At 44.2% G+C, this 27,318-nt stretch overlaps 2 protein-coding genes across 2 annotated transcripts in view; one reads left to right on the top strand and one right to left on the bottom strand.

Annotated features, from left to right (window-relative positions):
* On the bottom strand, positions 1–14,269 carry MetRS (methionyl-tRNA synthetase 1). Its single transcript, XM_037423227.2, has 21 exons — positions 14,060–14,269; positions 13,278–13,368; positions 13,111–13,192; positions 12,891–13,028; positions 12,376–12,448; positions 12,174–12,289; positions 11,464–11,568; positions 11,274–11,380; positions 10,539–10,655; positions 10,257–10,460; positions 9,394–9,483; positions 8,511–8,697; positions 7,872–8,042; positions 6,976–7,189; positions 6,234–6,367; positions 5,208–5,419; positions 4,961–5,065; positions 3,050–3,227; positions 2,336–2,422; positions 1,513–1,617; positions 1–233 (listed from the first exon to the last, which is right to left on the bottom strand). The coding sequence occupies exons 1-21, from the start codon at positions 14,160–14,162 to the stop codon at positions 69–71; spliced, it is 2,784 nt and encodes a 927-aa protein (XP_037279124.2). The 5' UTR covers positions 14,163–14,269; the 3' UTR covers positions 1–68.
* LOC119172200 (hepatocyte growth factor activator serine proteases-like) overlaps positions 13,612–27,318 on the top strand; it is a 14,675-nt gene continuing 968 nt past the window's right edge. The window contains exons 1-4 of the mRNA XM_075893297.1: positions 13,612–13,747; positions 16,440–16,535; positions 24,288–24,413; positions 24,731–24,904. Coding sequence (XP_075749412.1) covers positions 13,738–13,747; positions 16,440–16,535; positions 24,288–24,413; positions 24,731–24,904 — 406 coding nt within the window. The 5' untranslated portion in view covers positions 13,612–13,737. The remainder of the gene's footprint in view (positions 13,748–16,439; positions 16,536–24,287; positions 24,414–24,730; positions 24,905–27,318) is intronic.

Below are 27,318 nucleotides of genomic sequence, written 5' to 3' on the forward strand. Positions count from 1 at the left end.
TTTGTAGGTTGTGTGCATTTGTTATTGATGAAATAAATAAGTGGCCTGTGTCCTTTCCGAGTGCTTGGTCATTTTTTCTTTTTCTGGCCGCCACGTTTCTGGTTTGAGGGTGGTGGCAGTTCCTCGCCCAAGACTGCAGCGAGCTGTTTCTTGAGGTCCAAGAGGCGTGCAACTTCTTTGTCGATTGCTGCCTTGTCTGCCTTGGCGGCCTTGAGTTCCCTGACTTTGTTGCCCTGCAGACGCAAAAAAAACACTGCTGTAAAAAAATGCACGGGTTTTTTTTTTTTTTAATGATAAAGCTGAGATAGCAACAACTTGTCTCCTTTAACTTCTTCCATGTTTTCAATGCACTGTCCAGACACTGTTGGTTGCTGTGCCATTCAATGCAACAGTTCTGCATTTAGTTTGCAGAACTGCAGTGCCTTTCATTTAGCTGCCAGTGAGTGTGTTTTGTTGCATTGCATTGCAAATATTTGGACTAGACTTCCAAATACCTATAAGAACTTTATGCCCGGGTTATTGATAAAATTTAACAGTTGGTACCATGCTATGAAAGCACTCGCATATATTTAAATTCAGTTTTCTCTGCCATTCTATTGAGTAAAACTCCACGCCTTGTTCCATTTACACATGGCCATCTTCTGTCATTACATGCTAATGTAAAATCATGGTGTAAAGACACAATATCTTTCCTCCGTATGTGCTGTCGGGCAAAAAAGTTTGCAGGGTCTGAAACAATCAGGCAACACAAAACTGCATTAGTGTGCCACCTACCGTCACACGGCGGCATATTGGGGCTATCAGCTGTGGCCTCTGCGATTAGTTTTAGCAACTGTGTATTTACGGAGCTAATCACGGAGTCCATGAATGTTAGCCTTAATGCCATGTCATGTGACGAGGTGGAGCTGCAATGCAGTTTTTCATCGCTCCACCACGTGCTCCTGACCTACAAACTTTTGTGGCCACCAGCAGCACATTGCAGCACATTGCATTGCAGCACACCAGCAGCACATTGCATGCCAAGCTGTGAACGTAGCTAGTTTGCACTCATTCTAAGTGTTTCTTTTTGTGCATTTTTTCATCTTGAGTAGCACGCTGCACAATTCGATCTGATTGCCGTTCTTTGTGCGACATTTCGATTGGTTGCTATCGCATTCATTGCTTTGCCCTTGCAGTGAAATTGCGACTTTTTTTAGCTCTATCATCATTGCACCAGCACCATGTGGGAAAATTGGATTTTTCAAGCATTGTTGTAGACAAATGACACAAGAGCTGATGTCACCTGAACAGTTCAATCTTACAGGAAATTTAAGGTAGCGTGGTATATAGATAACTACTTAATACCGTTCGTTTGTCACTAGCTTCCTGGAAAGCCAGTGTTGGATGATATGCAGCATTAACAGAATCATAGGTCTTTCTAAACAATTATGTGTAATTGAATAGCCAGACACATGTTCATCTTTGTAAAGACGCTCTTTTGAGTTACCTTCAACGCAGGCAAGTAGTGCTTACCTGAACTTGCACTTGATGTGTGAGCTCCTCTGCATTCAAGCTGGTGTCTCCAGAAGCATGGCTGTTCACAGAATTGACAGTAGTGTCCTTGTGGCCATTCAGGACCTGAGGACGGCAGATGCACATTGTTTTCACCAAACCAAATCATTCACCCACAGAAAGCTTTCAATATTGCTGCAATGCATTTATTTATTTCTTAAGTACCTTTTTTTGCACTGGCAATCCTTCAAACTCAACTCAACAATTCAATACAACTTGATTGATTGATATGTGGCGTTTAACATCTCAAAACCACCATATGATCATGAGAGACGCCGTAGTGGAGGGCTCCAGAAATTTTGACCACCTGGGTTTCTCTAACGTGCACCCAAATCTGAGCACACGGGCCTACAACATTTCCGCAGCCGGGATTCGATCCCACGACCTGCGGGTCAGCAGCCAAGTACCTTAGCCACTAGACCGCCGCGGCAGGGCAATTCAATACAACTCTTCATGCAAAAAGAAAGACAGGAAATAAAGAAAATCGAGCTGCTGCTACCCTCTGTGCTTTTCCACTACGATATGTAATTCCTCGAAGCCAACAATAACACCGCTTTCACCAGCTGTGAAATCACAAAAGACAAGTTAATGTAACTGACTAGTGTACGTATGCAAATTTCTCTTCTAAGTTTGATAATGGTACATTTTCTTCTGAAATGCATAACTGAAAAAGCAGTATGCTCAAAAGCACAAGACAGCAGGCTTCGGTTTCTACTTCACAAGGGAAGCACAGGGTGGGAAGGGAGGGGTGCAGAATTTTGCGATGCTACAAGTTCAACTATACCTTTGCAGGACTAGGCGTTTTGCCTTCAAACCGTTTTTTCAGGGTATCTATCGTCTCCTGCTCAATCTTCTTGAAAAGAGGCAGAGGCTGCGGAGGAGAAGGAACTTTCAGTCATTTGATGCAACACGGAACACTAGTGTGCATGATGCAAGTTTGGAGGGAATGCAAGCACGAGCCCTGCAGTAAGCAATATATCAATGAGTTATATTTTGCAAGTGTTCTTGAGCCACACTTTCTAGTGGCCAACAAAAAGCAGACATTGTGCTGAGAAAGACCTATGGCGTGCTACAGACCTTGGCAGAATGAACTGCAAGTCTCATTCAAGTTGCCGAGAGTATCTTCTGTGCGTAACACGCAGTCCCAGCCAGAACATGTGTACTTCATAATTGTACAGCTCTACTTCATGTTATGTTATATTATTGCACTAATTTTTCTTAAAAAGAACACTACTCACTCAGTTTGCTGGCTTTACATACTTGAGAAGCTAACCTTTGCAAGGTTTCTGCAATGGTATAAATGATCCACGTAGGCCTAGTATTAGAGTAGCTCTTAATGAATGCAGGTAGCCAAACTGGCCACCTGAGTTCAGACAAACTGTCAATGTGTGGCAACACAGGCTGTCATCCTGGCAACCAGCACTGTTTTTCTCTGAGCCTAAGCGCTCCACAAACTTCTGCTGTGGACAAAGGTGGCATAAAGGCAGCACACGCTCACTTTGTTCATCTTGTGGCCCGCCTTCAAGAGTGGCGCAAAGTGAGCTTCCAGCTTGAACACGGGCACATTCAGCTGCTGTCTCAGGGCTTCGCTGGTTTCAGGCATGAATGGCTGCAGCAGCCCAGCCAGCAGGCAGGCCACATTGGCACACAGTGCCATTATGCTTGCCGACCGAAACCTGCAATAAAAGTGTTTCTGTAACATCCAGCAGAAACAGTACACAAGAACCACCACACATCTCAGTATTTTAAAAGCCAGCTGTAGCGTTCCCTTATCCCCGAGACAATGCCAATGCGCTGCACATTCTATGTTATGCCCTTGTCATTCGAGGCTTCTGGCGAGTGGTGATGACACTACTGCTTAAGTTTAGTGTGTTAAAAAGCCTCATTAATTCAGATTTCACATAGCTGGAGAAATCTCCGAATAATTTGAATTTCAAGTTTAAACGGGTACCAAGAAAATGATACACAAATGCCAGCTATATCAGAACACTTTTGTTTATTGAGCGAATCCTCAAATTTTTTTTCTGCTTTTCCAAGAAAGCAATGTGCAAGCTGCAATCACATCACTACTTTCTTCACCTATGCATGTCTCATACGGTGGTCCACATCATCTGAGACCCGCATTTCACACGCCCCCGTCATACTTTTCCCAACCAGCACATGATAGCATTGTTTGCCAGTGATCTGGCCACCAACAGTTCATCCATACATCGCAATTGAGCCGTTGGGTTTGATTCTGTCATGCGAGCCAAGATAGAATTGCCCTTTATCCTTCATAGCTTCTGCCATATACGTGACAATGCATGCCAATCGCACCACCAAAACGAAACTACGGAGTGCCACATTCACAGTGGACTAAACTGTGTTTGCTAGTGATGAAATCGCAGATGGCGTCGACACATTTGTTTAAAGCTCATGCACATGTTTTCCTGTGGTTACCGTATGGTCCGCGCTGATGCCTCGGCAACGCGGACTGGACATTTCAGTAGGATATTGGCATTGTTTTGTTTTTTCACGTACACAGAACTTAACACACAGGGCACATTGAAAAATATCTTAATTGACTGAGTATGGCCAGGTATGTCCTGATTTATGCGAGTTTGAATCCACTTGATGCCACATGTTAGCTGGGGCCAGAAGACAAGAACAAATCATCTGATTTTTCCAAATGAGGGTATGAGATTTTACTGCATGTTTTATATTTTTTTGATGCTCCCACTTGTATTTTCAGCATTAAATTTTGGGCGGAGATATGAAGTGAGGCTTCTTATGAGGTCTAGCATTTCACTGCACATTTAAGGTTCGAGGACAGAACTGCACAGCTACCACTCCCTCACATCTTCCTTGTTTGAAATGTGGCAATGGCTTTGTAGCCTCCGCACAAGCTTTCTGAAAGGTTATGTTCAAATGCAAGACCTTTCTGAATCAAGTTAGATTTCATACAATAAATCAGGTTGTGGGGGCAATTTGGCTTCATCTGCCAGGGTGGCCTAGCAGCTCTAGTGTTGTGACACCGAAAATGAGGGCAGAGGTTTGCTTTCTGGGCATGGCGTCCACATTTCGATTGGGCCTAAACACAAAATTCCACATGTACGCACGATAGGTGCGCATTACACCAGGCGAGCGTATAAGTGGTATGAAGTTTTTCACAATGGTGTGCCTCGTAACTGTATCATCGTTTTGGCACGAATAACGCTATAATTTAACTTCTTTTCAACAACTCGGCTTCAGAACTTATAATCTAGCATCTCAGCAGGCCAGCAAAGAAAACATAGAATGTAAAAGCAGCAAAAAGCAGAATTTACTGCAGTGGTCTGTAAAGGGTCGAGTTATCTCAACTAAAGGAAAAGTCGGAATAAGGAGTAGGGTAACAATACTGTTGGACGCAGCATGCGGAATGGGAACTTACTTTTGCTCTGGTGTGCCTTTCACAAGTTCCCAAGGTTTGTGGAACTGGATGTACTGGTTGCCTATTCTACTGATGCTCAATATGCACCGAATCGAGTCGCGAAGCCTAGAACGAAGAAAACGAAACCAAGTGTAGCTACAGAAATGCGCACTGCCAGTGACCGTTGCTCACTGGTAAACTTTTGTGGAACTCATTTCGTACTGACTGGCACATTCAAAGAAAAAGATGAAAGGAGTCGTGCCCATACCTGACTTTGTCCATAAAATTAATGTAGTGCCCCAGTTGTGCTGAGAGCTTAGCAATGACCACTTTGTCTTCTTCGAGAATGTTGAGTTCAGGCACCACGCCGCCAAAGTTATTGAACAGAAATGTTAGAGCCCTGTTCACAAAGTTTCCAAGGTTGTTTAACAACTCAGAGTTGTTCTTCAGTTGCAAGTCACTCCAGCAGAAACTCGTGTCCTACATTAAGGAACAACATGTGAACTAGAATCAACGAGTGAATCACTCAAATTTTAGTGCTAAAATGAAACGCCATGCTGGATAGGCATACAGAATGAAATTCTACACTGTGGATGAAGAATGAAGCCCTAGTCCACTGGCAAGAACAGTTACTGTGAGTGCCTTTGAGCTGTAGAGCACTACAATAGCAAAGACAGCATTTTTGAGACAATCGTATAAGTGTCGCTGCAACATGCAGTGACATTCACTGCACTTGTCTGCAAACACATTTACTTGTGATCTCTGTGCAACAGTTGATATAACGTGCTAGTGCGTGCAACTCAATATTGTACAGTACACAACAGGTCACAAAACGGTTTCGCGCAAGTACACTATAGTTACGCCAGTGAAGCATGGCCCCTCCCAGTTATAATGTCAGAGAAGCACTACCCTCACTGTGTGACGAGCTTGCTTATCACGACCATACAGCATCTTCCAGATGTCACATTTCAATCTTGCCTGCAAAGTTTCCACACAAAAGTACGCCAGTGAACGGTGTATTTTTTTGCACCCAGTGTTTACCAATTCTTCATTCGTCAAAAAAGGAAGTATGTGCAACACACTGTACACACACTGTGTGTATAAGGATTTCATTCATATTGGAACCAATATAGGGAAATGAAATAACTCATTGTACTGTGGTATAGTAAGTATATCAAGGTTCAGCTGTTATAGTTCCTACTTTAAATGACAGAGCTAAAATGTCAATGAAACTGCTATACTGCTACTAGAAAGACGTTAAATTTTAATGGGTCGCAGAGAAATAAAGCAGTACCTGGTTTTCAGGGCGCTGGTACATGAGATAGAACCTCCAAACATCAGCAGGAATACCAGTATCCTGGGCATCATTCCCAAATACACCAACTCCTCTACTTTTTGAAAACTTGGCATCTTCATAATTTAGGTACTCTGGTATAGAAAAAAAAGTGAAGTCTTGCTTTATCAGATGAAAAAACAGGCATAACCAGGAGAAACAGCGGTACACCTATGCCTGACTTCCAGCATGCTGTTCATGAAAGAACAGTTCTATACAAGAAAATTTGTGCAACAAGACAATAAGCTCTGAAACTGCTGCTGTCAGAAAACTTGCCAGTCAAACTTACAATACTTGAAGATTACAATAACGTTACTGCAAACGGAGACATTACCTTTGTAATAACACTTTGGTAACACTTTTGATAACACTTTGAGTGCAAGGTTAGCCTACAAGTGTTAACAGAAACCTTAGGCTTGTGAGTGATACTTGATCAGTAACTTTTTAATTTTTTTTTTCATTGTCTTAGATGACATGAAGCAATGCACAGTGTTACAATGTTTTTCCAGCAAAGAACACTCGACCCCATTCCAACTCTAGTCCTCTCTTTCAGTGGTACTCGCAAGTCATTATGATAGTGATAACTGTTCTTAAGGACAGTGGCAAGAAAATCATAAAACTGTCATAAGTCCTAGAATGTCACTGAAGCGAGTGACCATAGAGTTCAGAGTATGCTTGTGGTTTCAGGTAATCGCACTCTCACCTACAGCCATCAGATGGTCAACCGACGTGTAGGTTTGGTGTGTGCCCAGCTGTGTCATAGGGAAAACGATAGCATGAAAAGGTACATTGTCCTTGGCCATGAACTGGTACAACTTCACTTGGTCGGGCTGCTTCCACCAAAGCTCCCAGTCACTAGTGTAGTTGGCCGTGATGGAGAGGTAGCCAATAGGTGCATCAAACCACACATAGAACACCTGCAGCATGAACACACACAAGTAACTACTGTTAAATATTTGCTAACATTAATTGCCGTTTTGTGAGCCCAGCTATTATCAATTAAAAGAGCAGTTCAAAACACTAATAAGTGCTAGAAGAAGCACTGCAATATAGTAATTCATATGTACAGGCACTGCAAGCCGAAATGCCGTTCACTTGCCTACAAAGCTGTAATTTCAAGTTTCAAACAAATTCCTTTATGATACCATCAAAATAATGAATTACCAGTGACCACCAACATTGATCATAGAATTCTTTGCGTACCATTCCCCACAGGCTGACTCACAAGAAGAGCGGCAGAACGAGACCAATGACATAATGCAAAATTTCTGCGCCGCTCTGTAAGGCCACATGCGACAAAGATGCAAAATGGATGGCTAGTTAACGTTCTGTACCCAGCTGTTATTCTCTGTGCAGATACACAACTTATTTCAAGAGAACGGAGGCCTTTAGCTTCTCGGAGCACAATCAGTTCCTCTGACTGAAGTTTATGATCCTCTTTATGTGGGCGCCCTTTGTTTTTATACAGCTATGTAAACAACTATACAGACGTAGTACACTTCTCTGCAACTGTTCTCTGTAAATCATGTCTACCTGGGACTTCCACTGTATTGACATCACAAAGAAAATGTAAGCAAGTCTTTGCTATTCTACACTTACTTTGTCCTTATAGTTCTGCAGCGGAACGGGTGTGCCCCACTTCAGGTCTCTTGTGATGCACCGAGGCTTTAGGCCATCTCTGAGCCAGGAACTCGCTATCACTTTGGCTGTCTGTGTCCACTGGTCCTCTGAAGTCTTCTTTTTGAACCACTCCATAAAAGCAGGCTCAATCTATCAAAAAAAAAATTAAAAAGGAATCATGGCTGCTCATGATGTGAAAAACTCTACACATGGCTCCTGAAACCACATGAGTTGCTCTGTGTTTATCCAAGCAAAATGACAAATGAGGCTGACAGGCCCAAGTGCGATCACTGATTTACAAGCAGGGATCTTTACGCACATCTAGCAACCACACCTGTGCACTCTTAAGCTGTTCTCCAGAACATAGATAAGAAAAGGAATAAGGGTATGCAATCTAAGAAAATAAATGTGAATGCACAAAATGCTCCAAGACTAAATAGGTACTTAGATCTAAACTGCTGCATATAAGAATACATGCATAGAACCAGGCATTCATATAAATATAATGGAAAGGTTACAATCCAGAAGGAGAACCTCATTCACATGTGCAACACACATTAGAAAAAAACGTAGCAAAATGGTCAATGCAGTCACTCTTAATGAGTGTAATCTTGGTACCTTGGGGAGGTCAATGAAAAGGTGTCCTGATGATTTCAGCACCGGATGCTCTTTGCACAATTTACACCGTGCTTCTTTGAGCTCTGTTGGATTAATTAGCTTAGAGCAGAGGTCGCACTGATCTCCCCTTGCATCCTCGTACCCACAAAATGGGCAGGTGCCTTCGACAAACCTGTCGGCAAGGAACCTGCATACAAATAATCGAGACGGTCAACAGAAAACTCAATTGCAGTTTTATTTCGAGCACAGATAAAACAATAATACTTAGGTTAAATAATTATATAAACATGCACCACACATTTAAACCTCGTATAGTTTACATAGTTCTCAGGTACAAAAAAGTACATCTAAAAGTTCTCGTGACAAAGCCTGCGTTGTGATCCATATAAATAGTAATGAAGGTATCTTCATGACTGACATGGTTTATTTATAACAGTATTAGAAAGTACTACATACCCTTTATGAGAATTAATAGAACACTTTAACAGCAAGCCAGCTATCACAGCAAGTCATAGCAAACATGAAATATATGAATGTGTAAAGGTTTAAACCACTAAGCCTTGCTCCAGTACAGCAATATCAAATAGAATTCCAAAATAGCATTGAATGAAAAATCACTTCTTGTTCACAAAGGCCACTTGTAATATCAGAAGCCCATTACAAGGTGCATCTGGTTACGACTTGTAACGATGAAATAACGCAACTGCAAAACTAAGGTCCCTATCACCAGCAACTACGAGATGCCAGTAGTTGCATGCTATAAAGCATGCTTGATTACATAACAATTACATGTGTTCTAAGCTCAACTGCTAATATAGGACGTCAACTAGTAGATATTGACAGTCATTTTGGAATCTTTCCACAGGAATGTGCCATAGTTTACCTTTCACAATGGCTGCAATAGAGCTGCTCCACCACTTCTTCACGCAGATATCCATTTTTGTGAAGTTCTAGAAAGATCTCTTGTGCAATTCTGAAAAAAAAAAAAAAAACAGGTGCAAATATGTAAGGAGTAGTAAGAAGACAGAAAAAAGTAACCTGCCTTGATGCCAAACAATTTCAAGTTCACACTAAAGAATTGAGCAACCACACAGAAATTGCACATTTCGTCGTCTTTTGGTAAAGCTACCTGAAATCCACTGCAATGAACATCGTTAGTTTAGTCCCAATTACTCGAGTAAATAATATCTTGGCACACCTTTTAGTTCACACATTAACACAATAAAGGTATGACATGCAGCCCTTACTTTCGCAATAAAAACAAAGAAAGCAGTTTTCTTCCAAATACTTGTTTGTAGACTGATTCTAGCACAAAAATATCTTAATGAAAATCAACAGACAATCAAGTCAAGGAAAGTATAGAGGACATCATTTGTAGTAGTTAATACATATTAAATGTGTACAAATGAAAGTGCACGAAAAGGCAAACTTCTCACTAAGGTGGTCTCTAATAAAGAAAAGAAAGAATCCTTACATTCCCCTTCTTGAACCCGGCACATAAACACTACCACACAGATTTTGTTACCAACACTGCCCCAAGGACAAAGATGAAGCAAAGCAGTGTGCTAGTCTCCCATATTAATCTGTTGCAGCTAGCATTGGCCTAAAGCTGACGCTGAAACGGCAGCTAGGCCCACTCAAGTCTTGGCGCAGACATGACCCTCCACACGTATCACTGCCAGCCAATGCTATGAGCTGAAAGTTAATAAACGTAAACATGGCCATGATCATGTTTAACAATCTTACTTTGTCTGTTGTTCAGTTGTGGTCCTTCCAAAATGATCGAAAGAGATGTTAAACCATCGGTAGATGTCACTGTGGATCTTGTTGAACCGGTCGCAGATCTCACGAGGAGTGCTTCCCAGCTCCAATGCCTTGGTTTCTGTGGCCGTGCCGTACTCATCAGTGCCGCATACATACAATGTGTTCCAGTCTCTGATCCGACAATACCTAATGCATGGAACAACAGTCAGGTTATTTTCTGGAGTGCAGAGCAGTTGGTAGCATCACTGGTTGGGAACTTCTTACCTTGCAAACACGTCGGCACTCAATACAGACCCAACAATGTTTCCCAGATGAGGTACATTGTTGACGTACGGCAACGCACTTGTGATGAGGATGTTTTTCTCGCCCTTCTTGGGAAGTCTGAAACACCATGAAAAAATGAAGTGCTTCTTTACACATTCAGCACCAGATGTATAAGCAACATGTACCTCAAACAAATAAAAGCATTTAGTGTGTCATCGCAAGCATTTAGTGTGCAGATGCTGCATATGCCCACACTAAGAGCAAATTTATAAAAGCATACAATACAATGATAGCAGCAAATCAAAAGCAATGCAGGCTGAGAAACAAGCCATAGGACAAACTCCGAGTAGCCCAAGCACAAGCAGAAACAAAGGCTCACATGTAACAAAACGATTATTTGTGCTCAAATGATCGTCGATCTTTAGTTCATTTTTTTTTTATTAACAATGACCACCAGGATTTAAGGTGCACCTTAACCACAGTGCAATATTTCGGCATTTCCTTTCCTATAAGAAAGACACTACACATGCCGGGACTCTAACTTGCAACCTTGTGTTCAGCAAAATAACTTGGCCACTTAGAAACTGTGTTCGCAATATATCAAAAAGCTATGTAAATTTGTGAAACCATCTACAGTCACAGCGATCAGATTTCTTTTTCAGCTTGCTTAATGGCATTAACAATTGACTGCACTGCTGTGCAAGCAAAATTTGCGAACTCGAAAAAATCACATACACAGGCACAGTCCGCTTCTTTAGTTCTGTAGCCTTGTTCCGAGGGTCTGTCCATATTTGAAAGGCCCTGTCGATTTCTTCAGAGCTTAATGTGTGTTCCCTCTCTTCCTGAAAGGTCACAAAGTGGAGCACAGATTAGAATTAAAAGCACCAAAGGCTACACTTCCCGTGAAAATACTAATGTTACCGACCACTGATGTTTGGGTGCAACTGAGGCTTGGCCTCAGGGGGACAGTGTCGGCTGCCTTTGGTGTGGCAATTAGGGAATGCTGTGGTGCAAAAGCCGAGAGAGATTCCTGGAAGAATGAGAATAATATCAATGTTCTGTAAATTTGACACAGTAATGGAATGAAAGGCTAGAACATTAAACTGACCAGCAGTGCAAAAGGAGCTGTTAAATCAACAAAAATGATTACAAACATAAATTAGAGCTCCAACTCGTGCCTAGAAGTGGGCCGAACCAATTCTCGACTTTTTAACTCGACATAATTTCACATTTTCACCTTTGATCAACTAATAAACAAAAGAAGGTGACAATTAACCAGGACTTTACCATGAACCAATGAATTTCTTAAGTCCTCCAGAACACAACTATAAAACCGTTGGTTGCATAATTAAAAGTATTTGGCAGACACTTCACCTTCATTGTACCTGCATGACAAAGGTTGTCTTTAGCAGCCTACACATATTTCACAACAGATTCACTGTGATTACAAATCATATGAAGAGAACAGTAATTGTGTAGTGAGAATATTAGTGGTGTACTTATGTGAGCATCAATCGGGAGCACGGAGCTTGCAGATGCTGCTGGTCAAGGACCGTCCCATTAAAGTTAAATGAAGATTGTAAATTTTATTATGAAGAGGTAATAAGGAGCACATGCTATAAATGAACAACTGACCTTAAATTCCTTGCAGCCGTCCTTTGGAAGAACCGACTTCAGCGCTTTTTGAAGACTTTCATCCTCTTCTAAGTGACGGAACCATTTAGTGAGAGACTTGAAAGGAACTACTAGACCTGTGCCAAAATTACAACAACGCAAATAAGAACCTCCAAACACTAAATTAGAGAAAATAATGTGGCATGTTCTCTGCTCAGATTACCTGTAAATAAGCTGTCGACAGTTCTAAGCGGCAGTATGGAAGACCAAACAATGACGTCGGCAAAGCCAAGACCCTGCACATGAATTGCAAGAAATATTTTGTCACAAGCATAGATAGCGTAAAGCAGGCTGTAAATACTGATGATGTGCAAGCTGCACCACCTTGCCTATGCAAGATTAAAAAAATTACATATATGCGTACCTAAAGAAACGAAGTATTGCAACAGGCTGCTACAACTTTTGTCATGCTCTTCAATGAACTTTTTATTGTTTCCATTGAGCCCAGGTCCTGTACTTAATAGTACGTTCGTGCATGAAAGGATCAAAATGTGGATGTCTTGACTGCCCTTTAATTTCTATAATGTGCTAGCAGAGTACGGGTGTTTACCCCCCACCCCTTCTCCTATATTAAGCGTTAGCTATAAGAGATACCATAAGCTACCTACCCTCTACAGAGAAATTCCCATGCATTGAGTACCAGGTTAAAAATGCCTAATTGTTGTGAAAGGAGCTTACTTGCGCATTCTTACTTAACGTGGAACGTTGCGATATGAGACTATCTAGGTGCCTCAGGAGAGCTTTCAGTGCGGCCTGTATGTCGTTGTCAATCTTTCCATGTTGTATATGCTCCAAGAGGGCGGCTGCCACGACAGGCTGCAAAAAAATAAAAATGAACACTAGGGCAGGGTCGTGCTGCAGGCATATCTCGTTTTATGTGCAAGAAAACAAGAGCTACCTGTAGTTTCACGGCTTCCCATTCGCACCATTCTTCATCTTCAATCAGAACTGAATTTTCTCCAGACTTCTCCCACAGAAACCTGGAAGTGATCACCGGAAACATTTATCGCCTTTTTTCGCACTTTATGCTTTCGAGAAACTTAGGGTGATGTGGGGAACGTATACCTGCATATCGCATTCGCATTGAACAACGTGGTACCGTCTGCAAGCTTTAGCACTGGGAGCTTTGGACGGCTGAGGTAAGGCGCGACCTTGTCTGCAATAAAACACGACGCACCATCAGTTTTAATAGATAATACCTGCAGTAAAAGTGACGTAGGAGGCAGCACGAAAAATCAGCCAAGCTGCCAGTCAAATAAATACCGGAGTGTTGCGTTTAATTAACGATGCAGGCAACCTTAATGATTTATTTTACGCTGTGTCATTGCCAGTCATATATATTGTTGCTCCAGGACACTTTCTGTTGTTGCCTAAGAAAACTTGCGCTACCGGCGAACGTCTTTCTTTTCCTGGCAGCTCGCGTGACAGGCATTTGCGGGATGCTACGTTGCAGCTCGAGCGGAAAACTTCAAAGCGCAAGCGAAACTACTGCGGGTGCCACCAGCGAGGACAAATTTCTTCATAAATGAGGCCTCGTGAGTACGTTTAAGACTAGCAACAATCCGTGTTTCGTGCTACATGGGTTCAATACGAGCGTTGCACGTGTCAAGGAAGTCGCAACGAATGAATGAGTCAAATGTTACATCACTTCTCAGTTTCAGTTCTCCCAAGTGATCCACCACTAGATACAATACGGCGGTACGTCTCGGTGACTGCGTTTACGTAGCCTGTTTAAAAATTGGTCGGGCTACGTTCATTGACAAATGTTAGGCGGCTTTTGATAAACAACTAGGTCAGCGTATTCCCGGGTCACAGCGAAGCGATACGCGGCGGCTGATTTCGCTTACCTTTGAGGCTGGCAGTCACTCTCGGCACAGGTCCGCCAGTAATCTCGAGGAATATCGCTGTTTTGATGCCGTAAAAATTGTGGTTACAGTCGTGTAACATCATTTTGCAACGGAAGACAGCGACGTGCGCGTGTACGTTGTACGAGCACGGCTCGAAAAAGGGACGGGGAAAGAGAACGTAGCGCCCTCTAAACTCCGCATACGGAGTTGTGGAGACCGCTAAACGTGGAGGAAGGAAAAACATGCCGCCAAAAGCCTCGCTCGTGGAGGTGTGGCAATGTCAAGTGAACACACAATCTCCTCAGCGTCATCCTCACTATTTTGCCTAAACGCGGGTGACAAAATCGCGCCGTCGGACACGTCAACGTGACGCAGAGTGCTATCGCGTTCTTGTTGACCGAAATGTTGTAAGAAACCTCCCGTGCGCACCTCTATGGAGATACAGCGAGGATGAAAAGAAACGCGAACGTCGCGGCGCGCTGGTTTCATGGCGCTATGACATTGGCGGCATCGGCGGCAATGCAGAGATGCTGCAATAATGGCTGTTCATTGTATTATGTACGACTCTATTTGCCATACAGGCTAGTACCGTTTGAAGAGAAATGCGTTACAGGTGCGAATTATGCCGCACTGTTCGCGTTTCTTTCTATATCGCCTTGTGCTAATCAGGACGAATTATATACAGTGATTGTTGGAGGAAGAAAAAAAGGCACTAATTTCTGTCTGCCTATTGGCGACACGGCTAAGTAAGTGCCTTGTAGGGGTGGGGGGAAGGAGGGCTAAAAAGATTGGTGGAAAGATTTGGAGAAATAAATACGACGAGGAAAGCGACAGAAACAGAAGGAGATAAGAAAGTTGGCAGCCGGTCGAAGAAGTTCACGGATGGGGCGCCACTAGGCGAGAGCTTCTAAAGCCCCTAGAACTTCAGAGCTTCAAGGCGTCAGGAGACCGGGGAGGGCGAACCAAGGAGGTTTTAAAAAATGCTGGAGTAGAAATTCTGGCCCACGAGTGAAGCTGTGCCAACCGTAAGAAAGCGGCTGCGGCAGCCATCTTACTAGGGGCATGTTGAGCTGTTGGCGTTCGGTGATTCAGCAGGAGCGTTTTCCTCTCACCCCCAACGAGTTTAACGTAGCAACCTTCTTGGTCGGATAGTGCTCAAAGTGCATCTATGTGTTGCTAGTTTTCTTTAGAAATTCTTCGGAACCAACTATCTTTTATAAATTTTATCTTTTTAATTTATAATTAACGTAGCCTTTAGGCTAACAAATCAAAGCCACTTGATGTCTAAGTGGGCGCCACCAGAAAAGAGCATGTTTCTGAAATCCCTGGAGGGCAAAACCTGGCTTCACTACTGCTGGCAAAGCATTGCGGGAGCTTCCCCCCTGCAACTTTTTTAAACCTCCTTTTTAAACCAAACGGCGGGAGCTACGCTGGCGTCGTAGGTCGCGGGGGCACAACCGTTGAGCATTAAATCCTCCGAGATATCACATTGGTGCAGCCAGTGGGGAAGGAGGACGTTCCCCTAAATAAAGAAGTGCTCTTGAATTTCTGTATGACCACGCATATACAAGCATATACGCACGAGCATGCGAAATGTTGAGCGGGAAACATACATACTCATTTTGTGGCCAAGCTACGAAAAAGTGAGTGCCAGCGCGCTCTACCAGAGAAGTGATTCTTCATTTGTATATGGAAATGTGCCACAAGTAAGAGTCATCATTCGCGCATAAAAAGGAAGTACCACGTCTCTGGTGGAGTGCGATTCACTTTTGCCCAAACCAGGCTCACGAGCTCCGTTTTGCTTTTGGAACATCTGTGCACTATTTACAGCAAAAGTTCCCATAGTGCATATGTACGTGAACACGGAATTATTAATGAAATAAGTAGTGTCCAAATATTACTTCTCAGTTGAATTTTTTTCGTTCGTTTTCTCGCTAATGTGTGCTTGGGTGCGCAATAAGTTTGTAATACCTTGACAACTAAACATCAATCAACGGGCAGTCATGCATCACTTTTATATTTATTTTAGGGTGACAATTGGGCCACGTGTCGGATATTATAATAGTCTGCGGTTTCCCGCCCCGAAACGGCGATATAATTATAAGGGACGCCGTAGTGGGGGGCTCTGGCATTGCACAATACGCGGGTCTCAATCATTTCGCCTCCATCAAAATGCGACCGCCGTAACCTGGTTCAAACCCGCGACCTTCGAGTCAGAAGTCAAGCACCTTAGCCACTGACCTACCATGACAGACCGTAGCGTGTCTCACAGGAGGAGGCGTCAGTATGAAATAGTACGGTGTTCATCGCAGCTCAGTAGCCGCACATATGGCTGCGAATATAATAAATGTTTAACAATTGCGTTCCGATCATATTTCAGTGCATCTTATCTTTGTCGGAGTCTTGGCACCGCTCTGCTCAGCATCTTCCAGTGCGGTAACCAAGCGAAGCATGCGGGTTTCCGAGAGATCGCTCGGTAAGGATCGAGTCCACTTTTATTTGTCAAGCTGCATTTGTTCGTGTGGTGTTATTATCATTTTTCAGGGGGAAGGGATTTTAAATGAAAACAAGAGAAAAGTGAGCCCCGCAACTGTCTCTCAGGGGGAGGACACCTCAACAGTAGCTCAGGAGGGGTGGGGTGGGGGGTAAAGGAGGGATTAAAAAGGATAGGATTAAAAGGTTAAGAGAGAGAGGAAGGAGAGAGGGAGGCGCAGGGACAGCGAACGACGGACGTGAGGAGAAGATGGGAAACATGGAGATGGTCGCATGAGTCCGAGGACGGGGCACGACAGGCGAGAGCTCTTGTCGGCTTCAGGAGATGGCGTAGAGCGAGTCCAGTCGGCCAGAGCTACGCTGTCGTCGGGGTCGGCGTCAGGAGATGGCGTAGGGCTAGCCTAGTAGGCCAGAGCTGGGCCGTCGTCGGAGATCGCGAGGGCACAACCGGTCGGCTCGGAAACCAACGAGCGAGTCCAATTTTTAGAGACGAAGCTCCTTATAGCGGCACCCGTTCGTCCCTCGCAGTCGTAGTAGTAGTCATAGTGTGTAACCAGTCTTACATTTTGACCTCCAAGGTGGTGCTGGTGAGAAATTTCTTCTGTGCGTTGTTGAACAATAACAAAATTCGCAGCGTGCGCGTTAACTAAAAGCCGAATTCTCCTGTCTCTCATTCCCCCTTAGCAGCCTTTGGCATGTACATTGAGCACTACTAGAAAGGGTTGCTACGTTATACTCGCTGGGCATAACCTCCTTGGTTTTAGAAAGGTTTAGCGAGCGTCGGGCCGCAGTGCCATGAATACAGTGAACTAGTATATACCATGAACTTGAGGTGGCTAAAGGTGGGAAGTAGACCCGAAGCGCAAGCCGTAAGAAAGTGTGCGTGTGCCACCTCTCGTTTAGTCCTTGGAATGTGCGCTGGATGGCGGTGCATATGCGGAATATTTGATGGAAAGATGCGAGATGGTGGTACTTGGAGTGTTGAATAGATGGACGAACGAACACACAGACAGATGCATGGACGGACTCACAGATGGCTGCACCGACGGACGGACGCAGGGGCGGATGCATGGACGAACGCAGGGACGGACGCACGCACGGACGCTCACACAGACGGACGCATGGACGGACGGAAGCAAGAACGAATGGACGGACGGATGCTTCGCCTCACTCTGCATCATTCACTCCGTGGATATGCTGCCATTTTTGTTAAGGGCGAAGCACCTTGAAGGACATAAACTGGTCATCTACTCTCACTCTCCGCTAATAATTGCTGGGGTACTGTGACGGTCCAGTTTTTCGTCCTCAACTTTGCAGCGCAGCCTTTTCCTGCAGTGCCATATTATTATGAGGGACTCTGTAGTGGAGGGCTCCGGATATTTCGGCCATGCACCTGGAGTACTTTAACGTGCGCCTAATTTTAAGCACACGGGCTTTGTAGTTACTGTATATAATCTACCTAAAGGTTGATTATACACTGTAACTCTAACATTAACATATACTCTAGCATATACAGTAACTCTAACGGCCCTCAAGCATTTTCGCCTCAATCGGAAATGCGGCCGCTAGACCACCGTGGCGGGTCGGTCCGCCGTCGCTGTAAATGGAAAACCGGGGCTATAATCGATACATAGGTGTGTATACGTTGCGATCACGATTACGATTATGAACACTCATATAAAAGTCATACGCAGAATTCAAAACACCTCTGAATATCTTAACAAAAATGTAGTCTAATAATAACTAAAGGCACTGCGTTGTCGAAATCAACAAATGTGGCTATCACAATTCTGAAGGTTATGCACTTCGACGTGGAAGGTGTCATTCCTGACAGTTGGTCTCCGACAAAAAACCATGGTAAAATGGTTAGCACTGACCCCCGGGACGGCTTTATGCTCTCCCATAGTAGAGTACCTAGTACCCTTAATCGTTAATCACTTTTTTTTAAACGCACGTTGGCTCGATGTGGTATGACAGTTGTTCCCTTCAAAGCGCACGGGACGGCCCAGTGCTCTCCCATAGTAAAGTATCAAGTACTCGAAACCGTTCACCACTTTTTCTAAACACACGTTGGCATAACGTTATAGTAGTACTGTCGATCCGTTGGTGGCAATTGTCAGGGCATAATTTTTGTCAACAGGGTTTCTTCAAGTGTGAGGCCCACGGATCGGCTTTATGTTCTCCCATAGTAGATTACCCATAGTGCTTTAATTCGTTACCCACTTTTTCTAAACACAACAGGTTATCCACCGTATATGTGAGCCGAAAGCTGATGTTCTAGGCTTCCACGGTGTAAGTTTTGTCGACACGGCCTCATCAAGCGTGAGGCCCTCTGGATGGCTTTATGCACTTTCATAGTAAGGTATACCATACTCTAAGTCGTTGATCAATTTTTTTTCTAAACAAACCTCGTATTTTATGTCGCGATGCTCGTGTTGTGGCGTCAGAGCTGCTTAGCCGAAACAGGCCAACTACCACAACGAGCTTCATATCCAGTGCTACAGAAGATTAGTATGATCATGGTCTGGTACCTCACCGAACAGATAGAAACGCAAGGTGAAGAAGCGTTCGTCAGAGAGTAGCATACACGATTTTTCGGGGTGAGAAATGGGAATATCGAATTTCGTGTACTCCCGTTTTAAAAGTGACTGGTAGGGGAAAAAAATATTGCTTTTATTCACAAGCATAATATGTGATTCTGTTCGAGCTTACTGACTTTTTGGGTCCTCTTTTCGTTTTGTTTCCTTCAGTGATCCGTGATCTGCGATAGTATCACTGAGCTGTAAGTTATAATCATGCCTGAGCTTCCGTGTTTGTAGGTTCCACTCAAGTCACCGTTACACGAAGCTGTTGTACGACCCCAAATGCTGTTACTAGTATGTAATAGACTAGCTGGTTTCAAGACCTTCGCTCGGAGACGACTTTAGAATACTGCGGCAAGTTCCTCCTCAAAGACGAAAGATATATGTGTGTAACCATCCACACCTTTCGGCACCTGAGACGCACACCAGCGGGCCATACTTACACCCGCCAAATGTACTTTCGCTCGAGGTCCTTTCCATGGTCCACGCCATGCAGTCATTTTCCTCCCTCCCTTCTCTCCCCGAGTACACGATTTACTCCGACTCTCACTCCGCCATCCGTCACATACAGAACAACACGTTGCCCCCTGCTCTTCAACAGGAGGTCGAGCGAGTGGCCTCTGCTCTTCAACCCTCCACTGTCTTCCTCCGCTGGGTTCCATTCGGGTATTAACGGCAATGAGCTAGCTCATCAGCTTGCCCGCGATATATTGCACCGGGCACCGTTCATTCCCTGGCCCACACCTTCGGAAGACAGTGAGAGCTCCGCGAATAACGATGGGCAGAGCTCCTTGCGTCACACTATCAAGGAGGTATATCTCCAGCTCCGGATCGACAAGCGTCTTTACCCTCCCCCTCATCCATCACTCACGGCGCTCGAGGCTCGAACTCTACGGCACATCCAAATGAACTGCTTGATAACCCCCTCTCGCCTTTTCCTTTATAAATATAGGTCTAACCCCTGCTGTCCTAATTGTCCCTCCCCATACGCTGACCTGTCACACTGCCTGTTTTACTGCCCAACTGCTCATCAATCCAGCTATTACCCTCCCTCATCCCTTTCCATCACCTCCTGGCTCGACTGGATCGGCGCCGAAGGGGAAGAAGAACAGCGTCGACTGATCGCACAGGCGGTCGAAATGCTCGGCCTGTAAATTTGGCTGAATAAAAGTCTATTACTACTACTACTATGTGTGTATGTTGCGATACGATTGCGAAACAAAGTACAAGCACTGACCCCCTTTATACTACAACACGGTGACTACAACGTAGATATTGTGGACTGCGACTGTATCATGCAGTATATATGATGTCTCGATACGTTCTACGATGCATTTCATATGCTGGAAACAACCAACAACCACCCGAGGAACATGCATAGATTTGCCAACTTTAGGTGAGATCCACTAAAAAAAAGTTTCTCCATTTAACAGAACACAAAGCACTAATACTGAAACGAAAATGGAATACAGAACTCAAGGCGATATGCGAATTGTAACAAAAGGGTGAAAACAGAAGTTACTTAAATAGGAACCAAAATAACATGCTTCTCCATAACAAGGGAAAAAAGGAGCACGGAATCAGGCGTTGTTGAAAGCAGCACAGACAAATGTCGTTTCAACATACGCATATGTGCCTCACTGACATTTTGATAATTATAGGCTAGTTAATCGTAGTGTGCGAATACGTAGGATTCACACGGTTAGCAATGTGTTGCTATAGGGTGCAACTATATATAACACGGTCATGGGCTTCACGTTCATTTTAACAGCGATGGGGCGGGCGGCCACGTCTCTGAAACTTCGAATACCAGTATGTTATGAAGATCGCTGATTTAGTCTGAGGTGTGACGTGGCAGAACGGAAATTTAGTTTCTTTTTTTTTTTTTAGCCATCAAGGGTCACTCGAGTTGTCAGGCGCAAAACGTATACATGCCACCGCCACACGAGGGGACGTACGAGTGCGATTGTATCTATCATTTCATATAGGTACACCTCCTCGAGGTATACCTATATTTTATATACTAACTATACTAAACATAGTATACTTCCTCAAGGTCCCACTAATAAATTATGCGTTCAAAGCAGTATCCATCTCATTTCATTTATTACACCTCGTGGACTGAAGGCATTGCATAAGGTGAGAGGAAAGCACAAACAGCTTTCGAAACTGAACAGTAGACACAATTGGTAGCACCGTAGCAGTTCAAAAAAAAAGAGAGAACAAACAAAAGCATCGGGTATATCTTTTGCATAGTTGTTTTCCCGGCCACGGTGGTTCCATTTCGATCGGGAGCGTAACGATAGAAGCCCGTTTACTGTGCGAAGCCAGTGCACAAGAACACCAGGTGTTCAAAATTACCGAAGCCCTCCATTACGGCGTCTCTCATAATCATATATTTGTTCTTATATTACATCATTATTGTATATTCGTTACAAAGGTATGTTGCTGATTTTCTTAAACTTGCTCATCCATGCTCCTGGGGTTCTTTAACGTGCACCTAAATTTAAGCACACGGGCGTCAAGCGTTTTCGCCTCCATCCAAAATGCGGCCGCCGAGGGCGGGATTCGATACCGCGACCTGCGGGTCAGTAGCCGGGCCACTATACTCTCCCTGTCCGCTGTCGCGGTATAGAGAAAACCGTGGTTATAGTAAAAAAAAGTGTGTATGTTGCGATTACCATTACAGTTATAAAGCCGCAGATAAAAGTCATGTGCAGCACTCAAAGCACCTCTGATATATATTTTAGAAAATGAAGTCGAATACTAATTGAGTGCACTGTGTTCTCAAAATCAACACATCTGACTATACCACGATGGATGTAAAAGATGTCACTCCGAACAATTCGTTCGACAGTAGTCTCAATATTATCGGTAAAGGTGTGAGGCCCATCGGTACACGGCCAGTACAAGTACGTGTTCTTATTTAGGGACTGCTTACTGCTCTCCCATAGTTGAGTACCAAGTACTCAAAATCGTTAAACATATTTTACCCCCCACCCCCAAGGGACCGCTTTCGGCTCTTCCATAGTAGAGTATACCGAGTACTCTAACTCGTTAAGCACGTTTTCTTAACACACAGGTGAACTTAAGCTCTCCCATTGTAGAGTACCGAGTACTCTATATCGTTAACCACTTTTTTTCTAAACACAACACAAACATGTGCTCCTTGAGCGATGGCGGTTCGGCAGTGCTGTATAGCCCCATTTTGGTCGATGTGGCCTCATCAAGTGTGAGGTCCGCGGGTGGCTTTCGGCTCAGGCTCCCATTATAGTAGAGTATATACCAAGTGCCCTGAATCGTTTAACATTCTTATATAAACACACATGTACCGTTCAGTCGATTGCTAGCGAGTGCATGGCTGCGTGAACGAGCTCACGCAGCAATTTTTTTTCAATAGGGCCTCATCAAGTGTGAGGCCCACGGGGCGGCTTTTAGCTCAGGCTCCCATTATAGTAGAGTACCAAGTGCCCTGAATCGTTTAACATTCTTATATAAACACACATGTACCGTTCAGTCGATTGCTAGCGAGTGCATGGCTGCGTGAACGAGCTCACGCAGCAATTTTTTTTCAATAGGGCCTCATCAAGTGTGAGGCCCACGGGGCGGCTTTTAGCTCAGGCTCCCATTATAGTAGAGTACCAAGTGCCCTGAATCGTTTAACATTCTTATATAAACACACATGTACCGTTCAGTCGATTGCTAGCGAGTGCATGGCTGCGTGAACGAGCTCACGCAGCAATTTTTTTTCAATAGGGCCTCATCAAGTGTGAGGCCCACGGGGCGGCTTTTAGCTCAGGCTCCCATTATAGTAGAGTACCAAGTGCCCTGAATCGTTTAACATTCTTATATAAACACACATGTACCGTTCAGTCGATTGCTAGCGAGTGCATGGCTGCGTGAACGAGCTCACGCAGCAATTTTTTTCAATAGGGCCTCATCAAGTGTGAGACCCACGGGACGGCTCTCCCATTCGGTCATTCCAGCGACGCAGGCGGCGCCACGTAGCCACCGTGCTCCGAAGCTGTCACACCGTGATAAAACTGCGACGCAGTTCGGTCTCTCAGTAGTCATGAACCAATGAACGCGTCTTCACGCTCTGCGACGCTGACGTGCACGCTCGTGACATCACCGTCTCGGCCGCCATTTCGACGTACCGTTGCGCCACCTATAGTGACTGCAATGGTCGAATAGTAGAGTACCAAGTACTCAAAATCGTAAACAACTTTTTCTGAACACAAATCGTTAACCAGATTTTCTAAGCACGCATGGTCATTATATCAACCTGCTATCGGTACTTCGAAATATATATCTATACCCCAGCGCTATCAGTTTCTCGGCTTAAAGTTTCCCATAACCAGCGTTCCAAAAGCTACACAAGCAGATGAGTTCCGTACTCATGTACGGGAAGACTAATATGACTTTATACGGCTAGTCACCCTCGTAACATTTTTAATGCTGGTAGCTTCCGGAAAAAAATTTACGGCTTCTTTTTTTTGTCAAAGTGATGCTCCATAGACTGATGTATTACATATTGTTCTTGTTGCATTTTTCGTTACCTACGTGCAACTACGTTCGTTAAATAAGATTTCACAATAGCCAAATTATGTCGCGCTCGTTCTTTATTTCTAATGTTCCTATTTCGCTGCGTCATATTTTAGTGCTTTTTGAGCTGTCGCTGGCAAACGTGTTCTTTCGTTTGCCTGTTTAATTTTTTGTGCGCATGTTCCTCAAACATTTCTATTCTCCTTTTCACTGCTCTGTTGTATACGTGTGTTGCTTCACTGCTTTTTCTGTCTTTCTTCTAATTATTGTGAATCGAAAATGTTTTTTATTGTATCGTCCCTCTTTACGCAGTTCATTTAGGGGTATGTGTAAAGTATCATTAAATAGATCAATAGATCAATAAATCAATATGATAAATAATATTTTTTACCGCAGTCGGGTGGGTTGAGAGTGGAGAGGGGGTCCAAATGCCCCGACCTCTCCCTTATTTCTTGAACATATATCCCGAAGAAGACCTTTCAGGTTCTCCCATAAGCTGTTGCCCCATCGCATCCTCCGAAAAAATTATGTATTTCTCCCTAGTTCTCATGTAAGATTTCATTATCTATTACAGCGTAAACGCACGCCCGTGTGATTGCGCGATGCAGGAATTCCAGTACGCGAGGGGGAGATTCCTCTGGAGGCGATGAAGTTCATTGCCCCCTACATGAACACCTGGCCAACTCCAGCCGACTGCTGCGCTAACGGCGGCACCTGCACTCATGCAGAAAACGGTAAAACATATAGCTGTAGTAATGTGAGATTACCTTTACGCTTCGTAGCGCTCCTGCTTTGCATAAGCCGGATTGCGTCACAAACTAATAACTGACATACATGGCGGATATTTAAGGGAGTAGAAAAAAAGCCCCATGGTCCAAAGCTTACATTGAACCATAAGACCTTCTTTGTAGAATATACAGTTTAAGGGAGGTGATGAACAGTAAAAGAGTTCTTTGGCTCTTTGTTGTGACTCCTGTCTTGCCATGTATATATATGACTATGGCGTATATGACAAGCCTGTGAGCGTATGCATCAACTGACCATGGCGAAGGCACCACGAGGTGTCTGTGTCCTGCTGCCTTCTCGGGTCCGGCGTGCCTCGACGACGTTGATGAATGCCTGCTTCGAAAGCCGTGTGGTCGCTTTAGCGTGTGCATCAATCTGTACGGATCCTTCCGCTGCGACTGCATGCCCGGATTCCAGCGGCAGGCGCACCTATGCGTCCGTGAGTATGGCCCGTTTACCACCACATAGGCGTGCACAGGCTTCTCCAATTGGGGGGGGGGGGGGGGGTAGAGGTAAAGCTTTCTTCCCCAACCATTTTAGTCGAGTTTGGAAAAAGTCAAGGGTCATAGTACAGGTGCATAGATGAAAATGAAACTTTAACGTACCTCTCACAATGGACTGCATCTGGTCCTCGGCTTTCCGGGGGCATTAAACTCATCTTGGAATACTACTCAGGTGTCATTAGACTCATTACCGTCAGAATCCGGCGTGGCCTTAACGTGTACGTTACATAATCACTGGTCAGGTCCGTATGAATGAAGGCAAGGGGCAGCCCAAACCACACGTACGCGTTACAACGCGTCAGCGCGTCGCATGTGGATATGGAGAGAGCATGAAGCTACACGAAGTGTCGCGCCCTCTCTCTCCATTAGGAGAGGGCGCGGCGACGAGTCCACGCGCTCCGCGCTGACATGTCGTGACGCGTATGTGCGGTTAGGGCTGCAGGGTTGCGGTCCTACCCGCGCACCACTACGTTTACTACAACAATGCCTTCTTTATTTTAAAGACGATAGTCTTCCTTGGGGTACTTCGACGCAAAAATCTTGGTTTACCTAGTACATGTGTCTGTTAACGGCCAACCCCATCCGCAGCGCCCACCAATATTGCTCAAGATTCAGCGTTCGTACGTGTGCGATTGTCAACTAAAACGCAATTATTGCGCATATCTGAGGCACCATAACAACACGTAGATATTTTGTATGTGTGTCTTTTACTAGAAAAGGCGCACATACATAATTCTAAGAACCGTAGTGTTTATCACGCTGCGCTGACCATGCAACGATTGCACGAAAAGGCAAGTGTTTCCAACGCTTCGCTAAGACGACACGGTGGTGGTAACTGCTCGTCGCTTTGCGTTCTACACCTTATCGCCTCCGAGACAGGCGCGCCCGCTTTCCTTCGTTTTCGAAGATAACTACCAGATGGCGCTCGTGTCTAACGTGCCTCGATGCGCTCGTTGCCTTCGCTGCACGGATCGAGACAATATAACGCAGCGCCTCCAGAATACAATTCACAAATTTTCTCGCGCAGAACATCAAATAAACGTTTTGTTCACTCACTCCCGACGCAGGACTATCGTCTTTCGACGACATTTGCAGTGAAACATGTAGATACGGGGCCAATGTTTTTTCTCGAACGGTGTCACGTCCATCTCTCCCGCCTTATAAGCTGCCCCAAAGACAACGTACAAATATTAAAATTCGACTGATCAAACAGACAATGTAACACGAAATCGGGTAGAATAGACAGAGTACGAAAATATGAGATTTGGTGTGTTGAATTTGATCCGAAGACGCATATGCAGGCCAATCTTGGAATCGGAGCACTCAGAGGCGTGAATATAGGACGGCCTTCATGTGGCTATCTCAATACAGTCGAATATGATCATACAGCGGATCCACGCAGGTGTCATAATTACGTTTGTGGTTAAAGGGTAAATATTCAGAAAGTATTTGGTCAGTCTAGACTGAAAAAAATATTCTTTCTGAACTCTATTGTTATTAATTTCGCCACCGTACCATAATTAATAGGAGGGTAAATGATGGTCAAAGTGTCATTTTTGATTTAGTGTTGAAACTTGAGCACTTAATAACGATGAAATATTTTGTAGGTCTTATCAGACGCATTCAATATCTATGACGGCACGGAAGAAACTGGCGCGGTAACGTCAACCTAGCTTCCCCGCCTGTACTTTCTATTTTCTGGTTTTCTGGCTTACCATAGATGCAAGCATCTTCTCGCGATGACACTTGTGTTTCTGGTATTTTTGAAATGTATAGTTCACTAATACGGGGAAATTCGCATGCAGTAAAGGGCAGGGATGAACCAATTACAACTATGACGCATTATATAATATAGCTGCCAATGGGCGTACAGATGGAGAAAAACATGCTTTATCGAAGAAAGCACCCGCGAGTTTGCTGGCCCACTGCAGACTCAAGCCAACCAGCGGGAAGGTAAGGGATCACCTTCCCACTGCTGCCCTTGCTCACTGGATTACCCACACTTGATCGTGTATATTGTCACGAGGTCGTGACATGGACGAAGAGAGCAAACTATAGATCGTTATAGATGTTAAACTATAGCTTTACGCAGCAGTGACCAACGATCAACATGAAGTAACACAACTGCCAACACTACGCTCGATGAAAGCTGTACCGTAGGCATCAAAATTTTTAACATAGCAGTCGGGAACTATTTCAACAGCACGTATAATTATTTGAAATTATGTCAAAGCATACCTGCCCTTATCAACCGACAAAAATTAAGTTAATGACACTTGAACATGTCTACATGGAAGAATAAAAGTCCATTACCATGTCACGATACTTCTTTGTGATATGACTTTTTCAC

Source organism: Rhipicephalus microplus, chromosome 4, assembly GCF_043290135.1.
Source record: "Rhipicephalus microplus isolate Deutch F79 chromosome 4, USDA_Rmic, whole genome shotgun sequence".
NCBI lineage: Eukaryota > Metazoa > Arthropoda > Arachnida > Ixodida > Ixodidae > Rhipicephalus > Rhipicephalus microplus.